We start from the raw sequence: 23,084 nt of genomic DNA on the forward strand, positions 1-23,084 counted from the left end.
CTACCACTGGTAAACTATTCCATGTGCTCACAACTCTCTGGGTGAAGAACCTCCCTCTGATGTCTCCTCTATACCTTCCTCCTAACACCTTAAAACTATGACCGCATGTGGCAGTCAATCCTGCCCTGGGGAAAAGTCTCTGGCTATCGACTCTATCCATGCCTCTCATTACCGTGTACACCTCGATCAGGTCACCCCTCTTCCTCCTTCTCTCCAGAGAGAAAAGTCCGAGCTCAGTTAACCTCTCCTCATAAGACAAGCCCTCCAGTCCAGGCAGCATCCTGGTAAACCTCCTTTGCACCCTCTCTAAAGCCTCCACATCTTTCCTATAATAGGGCGAACAGAACTGGACACAATATTCCAAGTGTGGTCTCACCAGGGTTTTGTCGAGCTGCAGCATAACCTCGCGGCTCTTAAACTCGATCCGCCTGTTAATGAAAGCCAAGACACCATATGCTTTCTTAACAACCTTATCCACCTGGGTGGCAACTTTGAGGGAGCTATGCACTTGAACACCAAGATCCCGCTGTTCCTCCACACTGCCAAGAATCCTGCCTTTAATCCTTATGAATTAGATATCACAGTTTATAGCAATTATGGAGGAAGAAAAATAGGTTTCCTTCAGATTTAAAGCAGCTTTTACTGTAGAGAACAGAGAAGCCCCGAGTTGGTGGAGGTCTGAAGACTTCCCTGTATCTTTTTCAGAGCTTTCAACTGTTCAGCTACCTGGAACCAATAGCATTATTATTGCCAGGCAGCAGGCCTTTGTCATCACTAACCAGTCATTAGTTCACAGCTACTTGTAGCCAGTGGATTTTCATTGTGTATACCCCCCGGTTCCGCCTCATCTGCACTTCCCCTATGATGACTTGAACCAGCAGTGGTGTAAACAGTGTTGAAAAGGACAGCCAGGCTTCTTGCTTTTCAAACATACAGTAATCCTTCAGCAATCAGTTTTAAAATAGTAATTTTCCTCTTTCAGTCATTAAAAATGTAGAAAATAAAAAGATTTTGACAAAGGCAATGAAATTCTTAAGATGCATTCCTCTTGAACAATTTATAAATAATCAATGATCAGCTGATAGAATTAACCTTATACTGCAAATGTTCTGTCATGGGAGTTCTGAGGAACTAAATGAGGTTAGGTTAACAGCTGGATTATGACCACAGAAGTGATTACGATACTTGGGAGTGTGATCACACCCAAAGGCCAGCTACTGAGACTGCATACTCATCTAAGTATTCCAGGTGGGTTTAGTGAATAAATTAGGGATGTGACAACATTGGGAGATGTAGGAAAAGCCGCAGGCAGGTTATGACTACTGCTTAAAATTGCAAGATGCTAGTTAAGAAGTGAAGATCACCGACAGAATAGGTTCAATGAGTGGAGTGAAAGAAAAAGTACAGTACAAGTGCTGTTATTGGATCCAGGAGTGACTCTTGCTTTAGGAAATGATCGTATACTAGACAGAGACCATTTAGTCAAGAAACAAAGGTAGATATGATATTGGAGGTTGAATGAATTAAGCATAGAAATACAATGCCACAGAACAACCTAGAGAACCGGTGCAGGAATTCCTGATGATTGAGGTTTTGTGATTGCCAATAGACATGACAAACATGCATAAAAATGTTCCTTGTAGTTGGGATGTGTAAGGCTAAGGCAAGGACAGTTGATAGTTTTGAACGCAATTGGGCAATGCAGATGCAGTGGAATCAGCCACAGCCAGAGAAAGTATCTTAAAAAAAAACATTATTTTGCTCTTTAGGGTAAACATTCATGGATGGATAGATGAATTAATTGAAAGGCATTAATTTGGGGCACTATTTAGACAGAAGTATTTATGAAAACACCAGAGAGGCAACAGACGAAGAAGAAAAACTACAAACCGCAGAGCTAATACTTATAAGGCCTAAACATTCTTTCTCAAGTCTAATTTTTTTTGGTGAGATTTCTTCCAGTGTTCAACGAAAACAGCTCCCATATGTTTTATTGGTATCATGAAGGAAAACTTTCAAATATCTTCATGATGCATGTTGATGATTTTGATTTTGTGCAATAGTGTGGAATTTGAGAAATTAGTTCTAAATAACATTGGAGTAGAATTTAAAATTGGAAGCTGGACAGAAAGGGCTTCAGACACATTAGTTTCAACAGTAAGCATTGTACGTCCAGAGTAACATAATTTGAGTGTGTTCGTCCCTTCCTGATTAGTCATACTACGTCATCACTGCAGGCCGATGATGTGCATAAAAGGGGAGACATGGCAACTGTGAAACTTGAATGGTCAATAAAATAAGTTATGCAGTCAGACTTGACCAAAGATTCATTTGTTTTAATAACATGTCAAAATGTTAGAAAGTGGAGAATAATTCAAGGGAAAATACAGAAAGTTAAATCTGGAGAAAATGTACTTGAATTTCATCTCTAAGTGACCCAACCGCCACTAAACTAGTGATTTTTAGCGATGCTTCACAGGCTAATCTTACAGTTGTAAGATCTTACAGATTTTACGTAATATCTATGATACATAAAAATGGGAAGTGTTGCCCTTCAGATTGGACACTGAGAAAATAAGGAGGGTGCTTAGAAGTACTGTGGGTCCTGAAACATTTGCTCTTGTAGAAGGGATGGTGGATTAGCAGCATAGTGGTATTGCTCCTTAGCTAGTAATCCAGATGTTCAGAGTAAAGCTCGGCTGACAGGAATTCAAGTCCTGCCACTGCAGCTGGGGGAGCTTAAATTCAATTCAAAATCTGGAAAGGCAAAGTCACAGTTATAATGAACGTGAATAATGAATCCAATTACTGTAAAAGTCCATCCGATTCATTAATATCCTTCGAGGAGGAGATCTGGAAATTCTTACTTGCTTCGACCAACATATGACCCCAGACCCACATAAATGTGGTTGACTCTTAACTGCCCTCTCAAATAGATGCTTAGTTTATCAGTTACTGAAAAAACAGATAGACCACTCGGCATCAACATATGCACTGAAAACAAAGACACAATCTTTCCAGTCAACCGAATAATGTCCTCCTCACACACATTTCCATCACCATTTCTGCGTACGTCCTGCACCATCAGTGAAAATGAGACAACAGCACAAGACAGTGACAAGGAACTTTATAAGTGCGCAGTAGTTTCCCTGGGAGTCCTCACAATCAATTTTGACACTTCAGAAAATCTCAGCAGCTCAAATGACTATGAGAAAACTGCTGTTTACCAAAATCACCCCCAAGTCCCTTAACTGATCAATCAATATTCATCCATGTAAAACGCCATTTAGAGGATGCAGTATGGGTGGTAAGGGCACAGAGTGTACTCCCAGGAGGAGCTTCAAATTCATGAAGAATAGTTTAGTTGCACCACCAATGACCAAGACTAACAGAGAGGGAGGGCACGCAGAAGGGGGCAAACAAGGAAGGAATGTTGCACAGAGAGAAAGTGGTAGTTCAGTTATTAGCCCTGATGCCTCAGAGCACCAGGGACCCTTGGGCAACTGCCTGTGTGGACTTTGTACATTCTCCGTGTGCCTGTGTGGGTTTCTTTTGGGACCTCCAGTTTCTTATCACAGTCCAAAGATGTGCAGTTTAGGTAGATTGGCCAAGATTCAAGATGGTGGCAACATCAGCCGACTCTTTGCAAGGTCACCACAGGAGGCCTAACTAACATTTCTTACACATGTTCTACACTTTTAAACTTCTTGCCAAGTGCACATCCTGTAGGTATAACCTATACGCCTTATTCTGTCCAAGTTACATTTTCCACCCCATGATCTGTATGTCCTTGTTTACTATAATCTGCCATACTGCTCACAAACAAAGCTTTTCACTGTACGTGGGTTGACGTGATAACAGATGAGAACAATTCAAATGTTAAATTTCCCCGCAGCGTCCACGGTTGTGCAGGTTAGGTGTAAAGGAACACAGGGTAGAGAGGAAGAGAATATGGTTTAAACAGAAAGATAGAAAGGCATCATGGGGTGAAGAAGATGAGAAAGAGGCTATATGATGTAGAGCGAGAAGGGAGCAGAGCACATGTAGAGGGAAAGCAGCGAGGGAGAGAAAGGTATGAGAAAGGGACAGAGAAAGGGAATGCCGGTGGCCGGTGGGGAAAATGAGATGAAGGCAAATGGTACACTGAAGTGCAGTGGGGAAGAGAAAGACAAAGAAAGGGAATATGGTGAAGAGAAAGGGTATATGGTGTGAAAAGACAGAGGGAGGGAGAGAGGAGGGAGGGAGAGAGAGTAGGAGGGAGGGAGGGAGGGATGGTGGGAGAATGGTTAAGTCAGGAACTATCAAAAGTATGGTATCATACTTTAAGTTGATCAGGTGACAAAGAATTGTTCAGAAAGGAGCCTGGTCACTGAGTTAAGCAACAATTGAAATGGTTTAACCTGGCCTCAGTGGCCAGTTCGTCTCTAGACACACACTGTGCAATAAGGCTCTGACTGAACAGAGCAGTTTTGCTGAATTTATCACACTATCAGTAAATGCAAAAGAAATAGACACAGGCATTGACCTTTTAAAAGTAAAATTTAGATAAAGCTAGAAAAGTACAACAGGTTCAATGGGACCAGGAGCAAAAGGTCAATGATCTGAAATTATTAACTTTGCTGCTTCCACAAATATTCAAACCAACTTGATCTTTTCTGTCGTGGTTATGGGTTTTAGACAGATTGAGGGGAAGGTAAGGTCTTCACACTTGCGTTTCTTTATGACACTGATTATTAAACATTAAGATTAAATATTATGATAGCAGGTTTTACCACAGTATTATACACTATATTACTGAAAAACTATTCTACAAATTTTACTAACCAGTGTTTGTTGCACCACCTAAGTTTCTAACTTCTTCACAGTGTTAAACTCTGGGCATGCGGTACTATTTATTCCTAGTGAAAAAAATCTCTATAACATCAACACAAGGTTGCTCAACAGTCTTAAAGCCCTCTGAAGGCAATAGACAAAATACTAGAGATAACACGGTGTACACCTGGATGAATGGAGAAGGCCAAGCCTCATCAGAGGAGCAGAGAAGCTAATGGTCAAGACCCTTCTTCAGATAAAATACCACTTAAGGCTACGATGACGAACCTATCGTATTGGGACGCAGTATATCAGCATGGATGTGGATTGGATAATCAACAGAATTCAGAGGAATTGGAATAAAGGAGGGCATCTTCAAAATGGCAACTTGTAACTACTGCAGTACCACAGGGATCAGTGTTGGGTTGACAATTATTTGCAATGTATGTCAGAGACTTGGATGGGTGAAGTTAATATACAACTCTGCTTGCACATGAAACAAAAATAGGAGGGAAAACAAATAGGGAGGATGACGACACAGAGTCTGCTGAGGTATACAGACAGGTTAAGTGATAAGACAATAATTTGGGAAAATGTGAGCTTATACACTTTGGCAGGAAGAATAGTGGAGCTGAATATTATTTAAGTGTAGAAAGGGTTCAAAAAGCCACAGATCAGAGGGATTTGTAGGTCTTTGTCCTGAATCATGAAAAAACAAACTAGCATACAAGTTCAGTTTGGAAGTAGGAAAGGCGAATAGAATGTTGGCCTTTATTTCATGGAGTATGAAATATAGAAATAGGTAGATTTTTCTAAAATTATGCAGGATACATCAAGTTATATCTTTATTTAAAGAAAGGTATACTGACAGTGGAGGCAGTCGAGAGAAAGTTCACGAGGTTGATGCAGATATGGAGGGACTGTCTCATCAGTAATGTGTTAAGTAAGTTGGGACTGAACTCATTGGAGTTTAGAAGAATGAGAGGGAACGTTTTCAAAACATACAAGATGCTTAGGGGACTTGACAGGGTAGATGCTCAAAAATGGTTTCCCTTGCGGGAGAGTCTCAGAATAAAGGGTTGCCCATTTAAGACAGAAAGAAGTAATTTCTTTTTTCAGAATGCAGTGAAGCTATGTAATTCTTTGCTGCAGAGAGAGGTCAAGAGTGGGCTATTATGCCTCATAAGCACAGCAACCTCAGCACCTGTGTCACCAAGCAAACAAAAGTATCTATACTGTCCTTGGGATCCTTGCGATTTGTCTTTCTTTTCACCCCTTGGTATGCTCTGTCTGCTATCTGAGTATGGGATTTGCCATCAATTCATTGAAGGCACAAACAGTGACTGAATCAGTGCCATAAATATGTCACGAGCCAAATACTCGGTGCCTAATTCCTTTGCGGAATCTGGCTCTTTTTTTGGAATTTATTAGTAAGAAACCAAATGCAGAGAGTGCTGAGCAGAAATGTGCAAGAATCTTGCTCTTTGTTTATCAAATATGGAAAGTTATCACAATCAATCACATCGAATTGGCAGTACAATGAGATGGAGAGTGATTTTTTGCATTACCTAAGTGATAAGCTTCAACAACAAAATCAAATCAAGTTTCCATAATCTCATCAGACCATAGGGCTGTGCTTACATTAAAAAGCGACGACTGTTGATGCCTTAACCTGAGGGCCACAACACCTTCATGGTAACCTCGGCTGGGGCTGAAATCAAACCCACACTGTCTGTCTCATACTGGTTTGGAGGCCAACCATTAAGCCAACTAAGCTAAACTTCCCTCCACCCAACAAAGGGGTCACTTCCACCATTACTGCCTCAAAAGGTAGGGCAGTCAGTATGTAGCTCAATGCCTTCTTACTCTTTCAACATCAACAGATGAAAAACAGACAAATTCTGTCACTGGCAGGCGTTTCTCCGCAATGCCCTTACAGTGAAAATGTTCCTGAATTTCCTCAGCCTTCTGGAATTAGCTCCTGAACCAGAACAGCGAGTAGTTATATATAATTAAGACCCCGTTTGGCAGTGATTTTCCACACTTGCTGACAAATGTCAGACCTACCCCGTCATGGAGTTGGATTCCTTTCAGCAGTCTGCCCCTAACCTCCAAAGTGGAGCCCATTGGCAGATGGGGCCTAGATGGGGCTCCCCCTCATATCTGAGAAATACAGCTGCCAGGCAGCTCAACCTATTCACTTTCATCTTTGCCAGGCTGGCAGATCCAGCAGCACCAGGAGTCCATGAGATGGTGAACATTGGGGCATCCAGTTAGGAGGCTGGCCCCTTCCCCCACTTGGAATACCACCTTACTGCTGACTGGTGTTTGGGAACTTTACTTGTTCTTGATGTCAGCAGTTGAACCTGGTGGTAACTTCTGCCCCGTGTTTGGTGGTAAAGGATAATTGAATAATAGTACTGAATCAAAGATGATATCAGCTAAAGCTCCAAGTCAATTTGATGAATACATCGAGTCATCACTCTTTATTATGTTTAACACAGCCTAACACACCATCATAATGATTTTTCAAATAAAAAATACCCTTGCAGCATCTAAACTCCAGCGGTTAGAGCATTGTCTAGAACTTTGCTTTAAATTTTTTATATTACTTTATCTAAACCAGAAACAGATAAACTATTCCAACCTACAAACCAAACCGTGGCTCAGTGTTTAGCATTACTACCTCACAGCAGCAAGAACCTGGGTTTGATTCCAACAAGAGGTAAATGTCTTTGTGGAATTTGCACATTCTCCCCTTATCTGTGGGAATTTCCATGGATTTCTTCCCACAGGCCAAAGAGGTGAAAATTAAGTGGATTGGCTATGCTAAATTGCACTTTAGTGTCAAGGGATATGCAGGTTAGGTGGATTAGCCATGGAAAATGCAGCATTACAAGGGATAGGGTAGAATGGGTGGGATGTTGTTTAGAGGGTTGTTGTGGATTCAATCGGTAAAATGGCCTGTTTCAACACTGCACGGATTCTATTAAACATATAATGCTCCAAAGGCAAAGACGAAACTTTGAAAATAATAAGGTTAATGTGTCTAATGCAAAACCTCTGAGTTAAATGCTGACATGTAGAAGTTAGTCTGTTCATGACAGGGCCACACTGTATTTAAAAATAATTAATTTCAAATTCTTCAGCAGGATCACAGGTGTTGACAGTACACCCATGTGACCCATTTTAATTCATCCTAAGTGACTGCAACACCCAGTTGGTTCCAATGCTTCTACATTTCCATGTGGAAGTCGAGTCTTTATGTAGCCTTATGAAAAGACTGTTCAGTCTTCATGTGACTGATTACCAATATTCAGCCAAAGGATAACCAAATAATATCTTTCCAAAGTGAAAAACCCCTGGGCCATTTAAGACTTTCCTCAGGACACCAACTCTAACACAGACAGGCAACTGAGAGATTCTCCTCTATAGTCTTCAGCACTTCTAACATACCATACTAACTAGCTTGAATGGTCTGGCACAGTGCTTCCTACACGTTTAGACGCTGTGGCTGCATTTTGAGGGTCAGATGCTGCTGTGATCCCTCACTGTGTGCTTTTGGTGGCAGAAGATTGCATAGAACTGTGAGGCCTGAGGCACCTACATAAACATCAGGCCTTTAGATAGTGATTGGCTTAGCCACGGCCTGACTAAAAAAAAACTCAAGGAGACTTGCAGCGATGAAACTTGTTTGTGACCCCTGAAACTCAAGTCCAATCTGAGTCACAACAGAGAGTATGGAAAACCCTAGTCTAACATTCAAGCTCAGCAATATTTGAAGCTCAACTTCACTCAGTTATGCAAATTAAGTGAAGATTTTTACATATTTTAGCCTTGCAGTAATATAAAACAACCAATATCTTTATGAATTCAGAATGAAAAAACAGAACCACTTCCATATAAAACACAAGCCAATTAAATTATTGAGGCTGCATGTTTTCTGCAGAGCTTGTTCTGAACTGTACAAAACACTAGTGCGACCTCACTTGGAATATTGTGTGCAGTTCTGGTCGCCCCATTACAGGCAGGATGTGGAAGCATTGGAAAAGGTGCAGAGGAAATTTACCAGGATGTTGCCTGGTCTGGAGCGAAGGCCTTATGAAGATTACTATCTAAAGGGAGTCAAGTTAAGTAAAGGGGAAGTACAATGAGATCTAGGTGTTCTTGTACATCAGCTAAAGAAAGCAAGCATGCAGGTACAGCAGGCAGTGAAGAAAGCTAATGGCATGCTGGACTTCATAACAACAGGAATTGAGTATAGGAGCAAAGAGGTCCTTCTGCAGCTGTACAGGGCCCTGGTGAGACCGCACCTGGAGTACTGTGTGCAGTTTTGGTCTCCAAATTTGAGGACAGACATTCTTGCTTTTGAGGGAGTGCAGCGTAGGTTCACAAGGTCAATTCCCAGAATGGCGGGACTATCATATACACTTGAGTTTAGAAGAATGAGAGGGGATCTGATTGAGACAAAAAAAATTATTAAGGGATTGGACACTCTGGAGGCAGGAAGCATGTTTCTGCTGATGGGTGAGCCCAGAAACAGAAACACAGTTTAAAAATAAGGGGTAGGCCATTTAGAGTTGAGGAAAAACTTCTTCACCCAGAGAGTGGTGGATATATGGAATGCTCTGCCCCAGAAGGCAGTGGAGGCCAACTCTCTGGATACTTTCAAGAAAGAGATGGATAGAGCTCTTAAAGATAGTGGAATCAAGGGTTATGGGGATAAGGCAGGAACAGGATACTGACTGTGGATGATCAGCCATGATCATAATGAATGGTGGTGCTGGCTCGAAGGGCCGAACGGCCTACTCCTGCACCTATTGTCTATTGTCTAAAGGCTGAGGGACTTGGGTCTGCCCTCATTGGAGAGAAAGAGGCTAAGAAGGGATTTAATAGAAACATACAAGATGATCAGAGGATTAGATAGGGTGCAGTGACAGTCTTTTTCCGAGGATGATGATGTCAGCTTGTATGAGGGGCCATAGTTACAAATTGAGGGGTGATAGATTTAAGATTAATGTCAGAGGCAGGTTCTTTACTCAGAGAGTGGTAAGGGCATGGAACACCCTGCCTGCCAATGTAGTGAACTCAGCCACATTAGGGGCATTTAAACAGTCCTTGGATAAACAGATGGATGATGATGGGATAGTTTAGGGGGATGGGCTTAGATTAGTTCACAGGTCGGTGCAACATCGAGGGCTAAAGGGTCTGTTCTGCGCTGTATTGTTCTATGTTCTATAACCCAGTGAGATGCATCGACCGACGCAACACATTACAAACTGTGAGGGAGCACTGGCTCAGGCAGATGCTATCACACATCCTGTAGAGTCCACACAGGCAACACAGAAAATCGTGATAGCCTCTTCTCTTGGGAATCTGACATTTTCACAGCATTAAAACAAAACACTACTGCAAACAGTTGATTTTAGTACCTTATTCCGAGTCTGTGTTTGTCCAACCACAATGAGGATGTTGGATGAGATGATGGAGAAGCAGAAGTTTATTAGAATAATTGACCTTTCTGATTGGATGTACCTGCGCAAACACAAAAGGAGACCCACTTTGTAGTTTTGATGTGCAGCAAACGGGGTAGATCTCCACAAATATATCTCCACCAAAATAGGCTTGCAATGGAGTTCTATTTTTGCAATTTTCTTTAATTCGGGTAAGACAACGTACCTATAGCTAAAAACACACCAAAAAAGATGAAGAGTACACAACAGTTTCACAGGAATTAGACATAAGTAATAAAAGTTATTATTTTTCCTTTTTGTTACAGGAAAATAAATGCTGAGCATTGTAACATGTATGCAACAATAAACTAGTTAATAGCAAGTGATGCATTAGAACTTTAACTGGCTAGTCTTTTTTTTAATCCAAAGTGACTTTAGTATGCTTCTGTTTAATTGTCCTAAACAAAATACAACTTGCTACACAAAACTGATCAACTTATTATACAGATGTAAATTTTTCGTTGAAGACTTGCACAGCTTTATTTCTTAAAACTGCATCAATTAAAAGAAAAAAAAAATCCAAGTCCATTTCTACAAAGATGACAATTGAAGAAGTGAAATAAACCTTTGTTTAGTCACAACGAAAGCTCAGATAGTCTGTGAGGGGGCCCAATATCTGCAATGACCACTTGATTTTGCCAATCCTCAGATAGTGACAATGACAACAGTAGTCTGTACCATCTCTGAAAACATTTCTTCTGCAATTTGTGACAAATATCCCAAGTCAGTGATGTAGTAATGTCACTGAACCAGTAATTCAGAGATCTAAGCTAATGCTTTACAGGCATAGAATAAAATCAGACCTCAGTAACTGGTGGAATTTGCATGTAAAAGGAGCAAGAAAGGGAGTCTAAGTAAAAGAAACAATCACTGATCTTCATAAAAACCCATCTTGTTCATTGATGCCTTTCAGGTATGAAGCCTTACTTAACCAGCTTTGGCCTGCTTTAGGGGCGGCACGGTGGCTCAGTGGTTAGCACTGCAGCCTCACAGCGCCAGGGACCTGGGTTCGATTCCCACCTCGGGCGACTGTGTGGAATTTGCACATTCTCCCCGTGTCTGCATGGGTTTCCTCCCACAGTCCTAAAGATGTGCAGGTTAGGTGGATTGGCCATGCTAAATTGCCCATAGTGTGCAGGGGTGTGTGGTTATAGGGGGATGAGTCTGGGTGTGATGCTTCAAAGGGCAGTGTGGACTTGTTGGGCTGAAGGGCCTGTTTCCACATTGTAGGGAATCTAATCTAATCTAATCTAAATGGCGACAAGACCTCCAGGTACATGGTCAACTCAAATGCTTTCAAGGGCAAGTGGGGATGGGCAACAAGTGCTTTCCTTGTCAACTATATTCAAAAACAAGGAGAGGCATCTTTGCTGTTTGTTCTAACAGTAAAACCTTGTCCTTGTCTTTGAATAGCTTCGCAATCAAATTAGCAACGGTTGAATTTGAAGGTGCTCACCTCCACAGCACAGCATAGATGACTGCTAGAGCAATGAGGGCCATACATGACAGACCACAACCAACTAGCAAAGTCACTGAAGGCATGTCAGCGTTCTCCATACCCTGTAGAGCAAAAACAGAGACAGAGACAATTTAACAAACAGAACAGAACTTCTCCTTTTCACAATTAACTACATCAATTCTTTACTCTCCTTAAAAATATTTGGTCAAAGTCTAGACTCATACAATTTCATTAAGTGATAAACTTTCTTGATTAACTGTTTTAGGGTGGCACGGTGGCTCAGTGGTTGGCACTTCTGCCTCACAGCACCAGGGACCTGGGTTCGATTTCCCCTCGGGCAACTGTCCGTATTGAGTTTGCACATTCTCCTTCTGTCGGTATGGGTTTCCTCCGGGTGCTCTGGTTTCCTCCTACTGTCCAAAGATGTGCAGGCTAGGTGGATTGACCATGGTAAATTGCCCATAGTGGTCAGGGATGTGTAGATTAGGTGGGTTTGGGGAATGGGTCTGAGTGGGATGTTCCGAATGTCAATGTGGACTAGTTGGGCCGAAGGGACTGTATCCACACTGTAGGGATTCTATGGAAAAAGAAGAAGAATTAAAATGCAGAGGAAAGAAAATTACCTTCAGTTAACTCAGATGATGTTACATGCAAAGATTTCTGTGTATCCTTTATTATGTTTTAAATTTCTTTGACATCATCTTCCAAACACACCAAACTCCACCACTTGGAAGAACAGCAGTAACTTGGGAATACAACCACCACAAGCGGGTTCCCCTCCAAGCCACTCACCATCCTGACCTCGGAAATATATCACTGTTCCTTCAGCAACAAAGAGTCAAAAATCCAAGAACTTCCTTCCTAATGGAATTCTGGGTCTATTTAAAGCACATGGACTGCAGTGTTCAAGGCGGAAGCCCACCACCACCTTCTTAAGAAATCCTGGCTTTACTAGTTATGGCTACATCCCAAAAATAAATAAAAGGAAAAAGAAATTGTAGCACAATTGGGCAAGCTGTAAGGAAATTACATGAGAAAGAAACAAAAACAATGACTTTGCACATACTAGCTTATCACTTGCACAGACATTAAGCAAGCTGATATGATATACAATAGGATTTATATTCTGATGTCATTATGTATCTTAAATCACAGGACACAGGAAGCAGCAATTGAATTTTAAATTTTGTTTGGTAACAGGAAACGTGCCTTTTTAATACTTCTATAATAGTCTGTCACTAGGGTGCATTTGCATCCACATTACTTAAAATTGGGATGCACTACATTAATTTGCATGATGATATGTCAAATGTTGCTGAGTAGCAAAAATGGAGATATGCGGTTAAGTGAGGCAGTTAGACATGATCAATTTACAAGACTTCTCACTGTTAAGAACATCAGTGGCATAATACTATTTCTGTTGGTACAGAAATGAATGTTTAATTGTTAATCGTTGCTCTGTCTGTCAAGCCGGAGTTCAGAAGCAGCATATTTTCCACATTATTTTGTCGACTCTGAAGAACAACCATGCAAACTGCAGCTGTTATTGAAAATTGTGTGATGACAACTAACATTTATACAGGATCATAATTAGAATAAAACTTTCGTGAACACTATTTATTGTTTCCTATAGAAATTATATTTGCACCTTAAACAATTCACTTCCACCTAGCGCTGGCTAGTGGTTGGTTCTTCTTTATATGCGCACCTAAGTTAAATGGGTTGGCCATGTCAAATTGCCCATCGTGTCCAGGGACATGTGGGATGGGTGTATTAGCCACGGGAAATGCAAGATTGCAGGAATAGCGTAGCTGGGTGGGATGGTCTTCGGAGGATCGGTGTGGACTTGATGAGCCAAATGGCCTGTATCCACACTATAGGGATTCTATAATTCTAAGTACAATTAACTAATGAATACCCAACATGTTTACCCAAACACCTTCGACTACTAGTTAGTCAGCATAACACACTAGTACAATTATCAGACAATATCTGACACTGAGCCATATTAAGAGCAATTCAGAAAGGTAACCAATTGCTTGTTCTAAATTAAAAGGTTTTAAAAGAGTGACACAAAAGGTAGACCAAACCAATGGTGATGCAGTCTAAAATGGGTCATTACTCTGTGACAAGCCTCAAAACCAGTCAATCTTTTTCTGCAGGTAACATTGCTACTGCAAACAACAGGCAATAGCCTTCCCCTAAACTAACTTAATCTTTAAGCAGAGCAACTGGACTGTGATATGTTTTCAGTGTAAATAAAGAATGTAGAATTTGTTTGTCAACAAATCTGTGTAAATAATCTCATGTGACAGCAGGATGTACCTGGAATGCAAGTGATACTGATTTGTGCAATGCACATAGCTGGAAATGTAGCCAGTCAGGTAATTCTTCATGATTTTGCTTACCACGGAAATTATCCTTACTAGATATGGGGACAAGCTATGTAAACAATGTAAACAAGTGCTTCACCAAAGCTCTATGAACAACACCTTCCAAACCACTGGCCACTACTTTCCAGAAGGACAAGGGCAGCAGATACGTGGTAAGGGCACTCGCACTGTTGAACTTTATTTTGCCTTTTCAGTTGTAAGGCATAAGTTTCCTTTCAAAGTTGCACTCCTTCTCAGGCAAGAATGTGTGTACAGCCAAGATGCCATCTGGAAATTTTACGGATCTTTCCCAAAAGTAGCCCTGTATGCGTCATGCGTGATTGTTTTTTTTAAATATGACAGTTCACATTGTAAATGTAAGGTACAACTTTGGTTCCATGTGTCACTGACTCATTGTACACACATTTCATTTGTATGATGATATGAATAATCTTGGGGATCCTATTATCTGTAAACCAATATAAAGAAATCAAATTTGTACAGCCATAATGAAGCAGTAATGAAAATAACAGAAGTAGATAAGAAAATCTAACACTGTCAACACTAGGGAATTGGAGGATGAATACAGCCATGATCTGTTCTCCTGAGCCAAAAAAATGAGAAGTATGCCCAGATTAAGAAGTGAGGTTAGATTCAATAATCAAATCTAGGCCTTTGAGATAGTTAAATTGTTAGAAGAAAATGAGTGTACGAATATGCTATGTGATATGGGCTACTGCAAAACCTGGTTTATAAACAGCAGGACAGCAGAATAATACAGTACAGAAGACGTCCATCAACCCTATGAGTCCGTACTGCCAAAATTCATTCTATCACCTTCATTCCCCCCACTAGGCCAATAGCCTTAAATATTATGACACTCCAAGTGTTCATCCAAGTACTTTTTAAAACAGTTGAGGTCTCCCATACTAAGTACCCTCGCATTCTAGACCTCCACCATCCTCTGTGTAAAGAAAGATTCTCCTCAAATTTCCTGGCACATACACAGTAAGGATTATTTTCATGGTAAGCAAGACCATGAATAATGAACTGACTGGCTGCGTTTCCAACCACGCACACTGCATAAATCAGAGTATCCCTTTCATTCCAGGTACATCCTGTTGTCACATGAAATTATTCACGCAGATTTTACTGACAAACAATTCTACACTTTGTTTGCATTGCAAACATATCATGGTCTAGTTATTCCCCTTAAAAGATAGATGTAGTTAGTTTATGGAAAGGCTGTTGCCTGAATTGTGCCGCAGCAGCTTGTAACCTGCAGAAGATGATATTAGGGTGTTGCTAATGCAGGTGGCTGGTTACTTCATTTGCCCCTCATATCTTATACACCTCAACCAGCATTATCCACCCCATGACTCCAACCCCACCAAAAACCTTCCCTGTTCCAAAGAAAACATCCTCAGCTCAATCCTAGAAAACATCTTGTTGAATCTCCTTTGTACACCCATACTAGATGTTAACCCAGCAGAGACCCACGCAGATGAGGGCAGAATGTGCAAACTCCACACTGGCACCCATCCAACTATGGAATTGAGCCTGTCCTTAGCTCTGTAAGGCAGCCGTGTTAACTACTGTCCCACCTTATTTGTTTATTGCTTGGGTGAATGTATTTGTTGTAAAATAATTACATGGTGAGGAGATTCAAATAAAGTACATTAAACACTGGAAAATAGCTTGAGCAACTAATACTGTTATAATTCCTGAGCTGTGGTGTAAACTCCTGCTGTAAGACTCACTGAGGGAGATCTGGATTTTTAATGATTGTGGAAAATGGTGATAACTAGTCAGCTTTCTGATTTATCTCCCAACCCATTTTTGTTTGCCAACAGATAAAGATGCCAATTCTTTATCAACCATTTTACAGTAGAGATCTAACGTTTTCAACTAAAAGGGTATTTTCATTTTTGGATATAGATATTCAGTTCTGTTCAGGTTCATTCTGGACATTTGGAGCAAAATAAAATGTTGCTTTGCCTGAACCAATCTAAAAATGAAGCTTTTTTCCAAGGTCTTGGATTGTCTACAGGTCTGTTCAGGTCTGCTTTAGTCTAGTTTTCAGACATGCAGATAAAGGACACCTAAACTGTACCGAGCAAAGTTCGCACTAGCTCCTCAATAGTGATCATGATACATTGTTTTCAAATGACCTATTGGAATTTTAAAAAATTCCATAGAATTTTTAGTTCATTTTTAATTCCACAGATATGAAGGTGATTCATAGATTCTGGGTAGACGGGACTCTTGTGAGGACCTTCTTGGAATATAGAGAAATTGAGAACCAATCTGATTGACATGTACAAGATTCTTAGCGGACTTGATAGGGAAAGGTTATTTCCACTTGTGGGATGGTCTAGGAATGGACTGCATAATCTCTGGATAAGGTGACACATTGAAAATACAGAAGATGAGGAATTTCTTCTCTCAGTGAACCTGTGGGGAGAGCTATTATTGCAGACAGCTACTGAGGCTAAGTCATCAAGTATATTCAAGGCTGAGACTGACAGATTTTTAATCAGTAAGAGAAGCAAGGATTATGGGAAAAGGCAGGAAAGTGGATTTGAGGAACATCAGGTCAACCATGATTTCGTTGAATAGTAGAGCAGACTTGATGGTCAAATAGCCTATTTCTGCTCATGTCTTATGGCTTTAAATCTGCTTCCCTGTTTTCTGTAAAAAAGTGGTCTTTCAAATGTGGATGCTATGACGGATGCTTAAAATCCCATATCCAGACTATGTGTCAACTTTCAAACATTTTGACAGAGCTGAAAAGCTACACAGATCTCTTTGAAGGCAAAAAGACAGCAACAGCAAAACGGATTGACCTGGGTACAGTAGGAAGATGGATGTCACAGAGAGGTTGCAGATGAGTGACATTGAATGCAATAGGCAATACAGATAAGCATGGTATACAATGACAGCGCATCTTCAGGCAGAAGCAGCAATAAGCAGTATAAATATAACATGAATCATAACTGCGCTGATATTCCAAATAAAATGGTTAAATGCAATCATAAATAGCGCCCTTAAACAACCATCATTGAAAGCACATTTGATCCAGCACCACACCTCTGATCCCATATGTCCTATGCCAGCGTTTACGGACTGTACAATCCTTCTCTCACGTATTTTTACCCAATTCTAGAACATTAATCCTTCCATTGTCTTTTTCTTCATTTATCCAATGGGTTTGCCTATCAACACTTCATATTTAAAACCATTTAATGTTTAAGGTGAGAGGGGATAAATTTATGATGGACCTGAGGGGCAATTTCTTCACGCAGTGAGTAGTGCATAAATGGAGTGGGCTGCCAGAGAAAGTGATTGAGTCCGGTACCATAGCAACAGTTAAAGTAACATTTTAATAGATATATTAAGAAGGGTTAGCGGGATATGGACCAAATTCAGGCAATTGGAACTAGCTGAGTGGGCACCATGGTCAGCATGAACCACTAAGCTGAAACGCCTGTTTCTACACTGTATGACTCTATGACTGTGATCCCATATCCTTGCCAGTTGAAGAACACGATTAGAAACAGGAGTATTTCTAAAAGGTTTCACAAAGTACTTATTTCCTGTCAAATGCTTTGGAACATTCCTTGAATTTTGCCAACTTTTTGCAAACTTTGGAGTTTTTAGTGACCCTTTCCTGAAGTCCATCTTCCAACTGTACACAGAAGAGAAGCAGGAGAGCACATTTACTTAACTACTTCAAACATAAGCAGAATCAGTCAAAGATTACAGCACAAAATGAGACACTGAGCCCACTATGTTTTTCTGCAAGATCATTCTCCATAGCCTACGTATCTTCTCTCTTCATTTTAAAAGCTATGATTGAATCTGCTTCCAACACAAGCACAGGCAACACTTTCCAGATGCCAACCACTCGCTGCACAAGGAGTTCTTTTGTCAATCACCGTGAGCCAGTATCCCTTAGCTTTCAACCTTGCACCAATAGGAAACAGCTTCTTCTTATCTACCCTGTCAATGTTGTTCGTAATTTTCCGTACCTCTACCAAATCTCTTCTCAGCCAAAAGAAACAGCCTCAACTTCTCTAATCTGCCCACATAACTGAAGTTCCTCATTACAAACATAGAAAATAGGTGCAGGAATAGGCTATTTGGTCCTTTGAACCTGACCCTTTATTCAAAATTATCATTGCTGATCATGCAATTTCAGTATCCCATTCACTCTTTCTTTGCATTGCCCTTGATCTCTTTAGTCACAAGGGTCACATCCAGCTCCCTCTTGAATATATCTAACAAACAGCTTTCTGTCAAACAGAATTCAACAGGTTCACAACTCTGTGTAGACTCTCTCTCAAATTAGTCCTGAATGCGTCTTCCCTTTCTGGGCTTCCCCAATATTAGGGGCATTCTTCCTGCATCTAGTCCGTCCCATCCTACACGACTTTTAAATATCACCCCCTAATGTTCTAAACTCCAGAAAATACAAGCCCGGTCAATCCAGCCTTTCCTCATACGTCAGTCCTACCTTCCCGGAAAATCAGTCTAGTGAACCTTTGCTGGACTCCCTCAGTAGCAAGGCCATCCGTGGTCAGGCTAGGAGACCAAAACTGCACACAATACTCAACGTGTGGCCTCACCAAGTCCCTGTATAACTGCAGGAAGACATGTCTACCCTTATACTCAAAGCGTCTTGCTATGAAGGCCAACATTCAATTTCCTGACTGCCTGCTGCACCTGCATGCCAATCTTCAGTGGCTGTTATCCCATAACACCCCAGGTTTTGTTGCACTTCACCTTTTTATAAACTGCCACCATTCTGGTAATAATCTGCCTTACTGTTTTTGCTGCTAAAGTGAGTAACTTCACATTTATCTCACATTCCTGGGATTATTTTCACAACTCTTTCTGCATCTTATCTACCCTGACATCCACCCTAAAGTGCACTGCCAAAGGCTGTACACGTACATCAGTTGAGGTGAAAACAGTATTTGATAAAGTTTCTTCATAACTTACAAGCATTTTATTCTATGTTTCTACTTATAGAATCCAGAACACTGAACATCTTTTACCTAGTTTCTCAACTTGCAATGACATCTTCAATGAATTTTGGCACATGTGCAGCCATGTTCCTGCAACTCCTTCAGAAATAAATTTTTGATTTAATATTGTCCCTTCACACTTCTCTATATTAAGATTTATTCTATCTGGTGTCAGCTCATTCACAAGCTATCTACATAGTCTTAAAATCTAACACTATCTTCCTCATAATTTGCAATAATTGCAGGTTTTCAGTCACTTGCAAATTTTCAATGTATACCCTGTGCAACCAAGTCTAGGTCACTAAAACATAGTTAAGAAAAGTCACAATCCTATTCTTGATTCCTGAGGAACCTTCCTCCAGTCTTAAAGCATGACCACTCCTCACTACTCCTTGTTTCCTTTCACTAAACCAATTGCATGTCCTGCTCCCATTGTCCATTTTATTTCAAGGGCATCAACTTTGCTGACAAGCCAGATTTTAATCATTTTCTTCTGCAAGTCTATGAACCCAATGCCAACAGAGTCACCCTCATCAAATATCCTTGCTACCTCATTAAAAGTTCAAATTCCTTAAACGGAATTTGCCTCTAACAAGTTTCTCCTGGCTTTCCTTAGCTTGTTCACATATGCCCTTAGAACAGTAAACTGTGACCTTTCTAGCTTTTAGGTTTCCAAAAGCTTTCCTATCACTGAGGTTTAACTGATGAGCCCGTATTCACAGGCCTTATCCTCATACTTCATTTGTAAAAGGACATAACAATTACAACTCTCCAGTCATCGTTTCGTAGTTTATAGCCAGTCCCTCCACAACTTTTACCTTTATTTCCCTTTGCAATCTCATACGCATAGAATAGTCTGAAATTGTCCTTGGACTTCACTCTGCTCGAATTTGGCTTTATACATTTCTACACCTCTATGTCAGCTTCAAAGAAAGTTTCCAAGTACCTGCAAACAAATAAGCAATAATTCTGAGAAGCAAGTTGCAGACTCAAAGTTAACTCAAGCTCTAACTCTCTCAGCCACATCACAATCCTAGACTTGGTTCAGTTGGTAGCATCCTCAACTTGCAGGAGAAGGCTGAATCTTCAAAGTACTACTCCAGAGACTTTCAGCAGACAGTCATGTGACAATGCAGGACTGCCAGAGGGACCTTCTTTTACAAGAGACTTAAACTTAGGCCCAGCTGCACTCTTAAGTGGATGGAAAAAGTGCTGTGTGTCAATACATGCCAGAAGGGCAGAAGATTATCTCCCATGTCTTGGTCAACATTTATCATAACTGATCTTAGCCAAAATTTCTCTCTCAAATCAGCATCATAAAAATGAATCACAACAATTTCTGCTGTGTGCACATCAACTGCCTTATTTCCTACATTTCGCCACCTCAAAAAATACTAAATTGGCCATGAAGCACTTTGGATAGCCTGAGGGCATGAAAGGCATTAACTGCAAGACTCTAAGGTTCTTGAGTAGATTTGTAGCTCGGGTTGTGGATGTTGTGGTTGGTTCGCTCTCAATGTAGTATACAAAATTCCATGCATAGACTGCAACAAATACTATATTGGACGGACAGGAAGAAAATTGGCCACAAGAGTACATGAACACCAACTAGCAACAAGAAGACATGACCAATAGTCACTCATCTCCATTCACATGGACAGGAAGAATCACCAGTTCTGGGACAACACCAGGATCCTAGGTCAGGCTAAACAGAGACAAGCACGGGAATTCCTAAAGGCCTGGTTCTCCACCAAGAAGATCACCAACAAACACATAGACCTTGAGCTTACATATACACCACTGAGAAGGAAAACTGGAAATGAGGTAAGCAAATCCAACTGTCCCCAGAGTTTAAATACCAGCCAGAAAAACACAACAACTCTTCATCAGAGGCTGCACTGATGATGTTACCCAACAGCGTAATTAACTGTCTGCCAGACTCTCACGATTCTGAGATGGCAAAATACCAAAATTGAAATGTCAGAAATCAACTCTGAAATAAATCAAAAGACCAGCAGCCCTTTAATACCGGAGTTGGATTTTTGTGGAGTCTCTTCATATCATTACAAATGGTTGGTGGGATATTGATTTGGGTCTCCCACACCCATTTCTGACGAATCCCAATTTCAATAGTAGGGGTGAGAGAGACAGTGCAACTTGCAGATGAGTGAAGCACAAACACAGTTGGGATATTTGAACTCAAAGTTGTATTGAAATAAATGCCAGTTTCCCTGTAACAAATCATCAGTCATTTAAAATTTAAAAGCTGTCTGTTTCAATGACAGGTTTAAAAAGAAATCAAGCTGACCACTTATTTAAACTCCAGTGGTTTAACAAGCAATAACACAGATTGCCTGTATCAGTGAGATTTGAAAAAATACTCTGTTCTCAAATTATTGGAGTCGTTTGTTGATATTACTATATCTATTCTAACAAGAATATATGAGTTAACCTTCCCATTGCAGTTGAAAAAGTTACTAAAAGATTAGTAGGCTCTAATGTTGCGTTATGTACACAAGTCTGTTTGTTTTAATATGGGATTAAGCACTTGAGAGAATTTAAGAGATTGGAACACACTTTCATGACTTGTTTTATCTATAGGCTTTAAAAGTAAAGGAGACAGATGATTCTCCTTGGATCTTTATTTAATTGCAATATGGATCCTATTCTCCACCATGGTGGATACTATGAGAGTTGGCATTTAGAGCAAAACCACAAATGGCAGTGGTTGAGAGAAAATGAGAACTGTAGATGCTGGAGAATCCGAGACAACAAAGTGCGTAGTGGATGAACACAGCAGGCCAAGCAGCATCTTAGGAGCACAAAAGCTGACGTTTTGGGCTGAGACCCTGCATCAGAAAAGAGGGAGGCGTAGAGGGTTCTGAGATAAATAGGGAGGGGGGGAGGCGGATCGAAGATGAATACAGGAGAAGATAGGTGGAGAGGAGACGGACAGGTTAGTGGGAATGGAGCCAGTAAAGGTGAGTGTAGGTGGGGAGGTAGGAAGGGGACAGGTCAGTCCGGGGAGGACGGACAGGTCAAGGGGCGGGATGAGGTTAGTAGGTAGGAAATGGAGGTGCGGCTTGAGGTGGGAGGAAGAGATAGAGGTGAGAGGAAGAACAGGTTAGGAGGGTGGGGATGAGCTGGGCTGGTTTTGGGATGCAGTGGGGGGAGGGGAGCTTTTGAAGCTTGTGAAATCCACATTGTTACCATTGGGCTGCAGGGTTCCCAAGCTGAATATAAGCTGCTGTTCCTGCAATCTTCGGATGGCATCGTTGTGGCGCTGCCGGAGGCCCAGGATGGACATGTCATCTAAGGAATGGGAGGGGGGAGTTGAAACGGTTTGCGACTGGGAGGTGCAGTTGTCTATTGCGAACCGAGCTTGCGTGTTCTGCAAGCGGTCCCCAAGCCTCCGCTTGGTTTACCTGATGTAGAGGAGGCCACACCGCGTACAGCAGATGCATTATACCACACTGGCAGATGGCATGCAAACATCTGCTTCATGTGGAAAATCTTCTTGGGGTCTGGGATGGGGGTGAGGGAGATGTGGGGGCAGGTGTAGCACTTCCTGTGGTTGCAGGGGCAACTGCCAGGTGTGGTGGGTTGGAGGGCGGTGTGGAGTGGACAAGGGACTCTCGGAGAGAGTGGCCCCTCTGGAAAGCAGACAAGGGTGAGGATGGAAAAATGTCTTTGGTGGTGGGGTCGGATTGCAGATGGTGGATGTGTCGGAGGATGACGCGTTGGATCTGGTGGTTGGTGGGGTGGTATGTGAGGATGAGGGGGATTCTCTTTTGGAAGTTACTACGGGGATGGGGTGTGAGGGATGAGTTGCGGGAAATGCGGGAGACACGGTCGAGGGCGTTCTCGACTACTGCAGGAGGTAAGATGTGGTCCTTGA

General features: G+C 41.3%; 1 protein-coding gene across 17 annotated transcripts in view; it reads right to left on the minus strand.

Annotated features, from left to right (window-relative positions):
• Positions 1-23,084, minus strand: part of adgrb3 (adhesion G protein-coupled receptor B3) — a 1,393,543-nt gene that overhangs the window by 755,566 nt on the left and 614,893 nt on the right. For all 17 annotated transcript variants that reach the window (XM_059645517.1, XM_059645509.1, XM_059645512.1 and 14 more), the window contains 2 exons: positions 11,782-11,885; positions 10,245-10,347 (listed from right to left, as the gene is read on the minus strand). In XM_059645517.1, coding sequence (XP_059501500.1) covers positions 10,245-10,347; positions 11,782-11,885 — 207 coding nt within the window. The remainder of the gene's footprint in view (positions 1-10,244; positions 10,348-11,781; positions 11,886-23,084) is intronic.

Source organism: Stegostoma tigrinum, chromosome 4 (genome assembly GCF_030684315.1).
Source record: "Stegostoma tigrinum isolate sSteTig4 chromosome 4, sSteTig4.hap1, whole genome shotgun sequence".
NCBI lineage: Eukaryota > Metazoa > Chordata > Chondrichthyes > Orectolobiformes > Stegostomatidae > Stegostoma > Stegostoma tigrinum.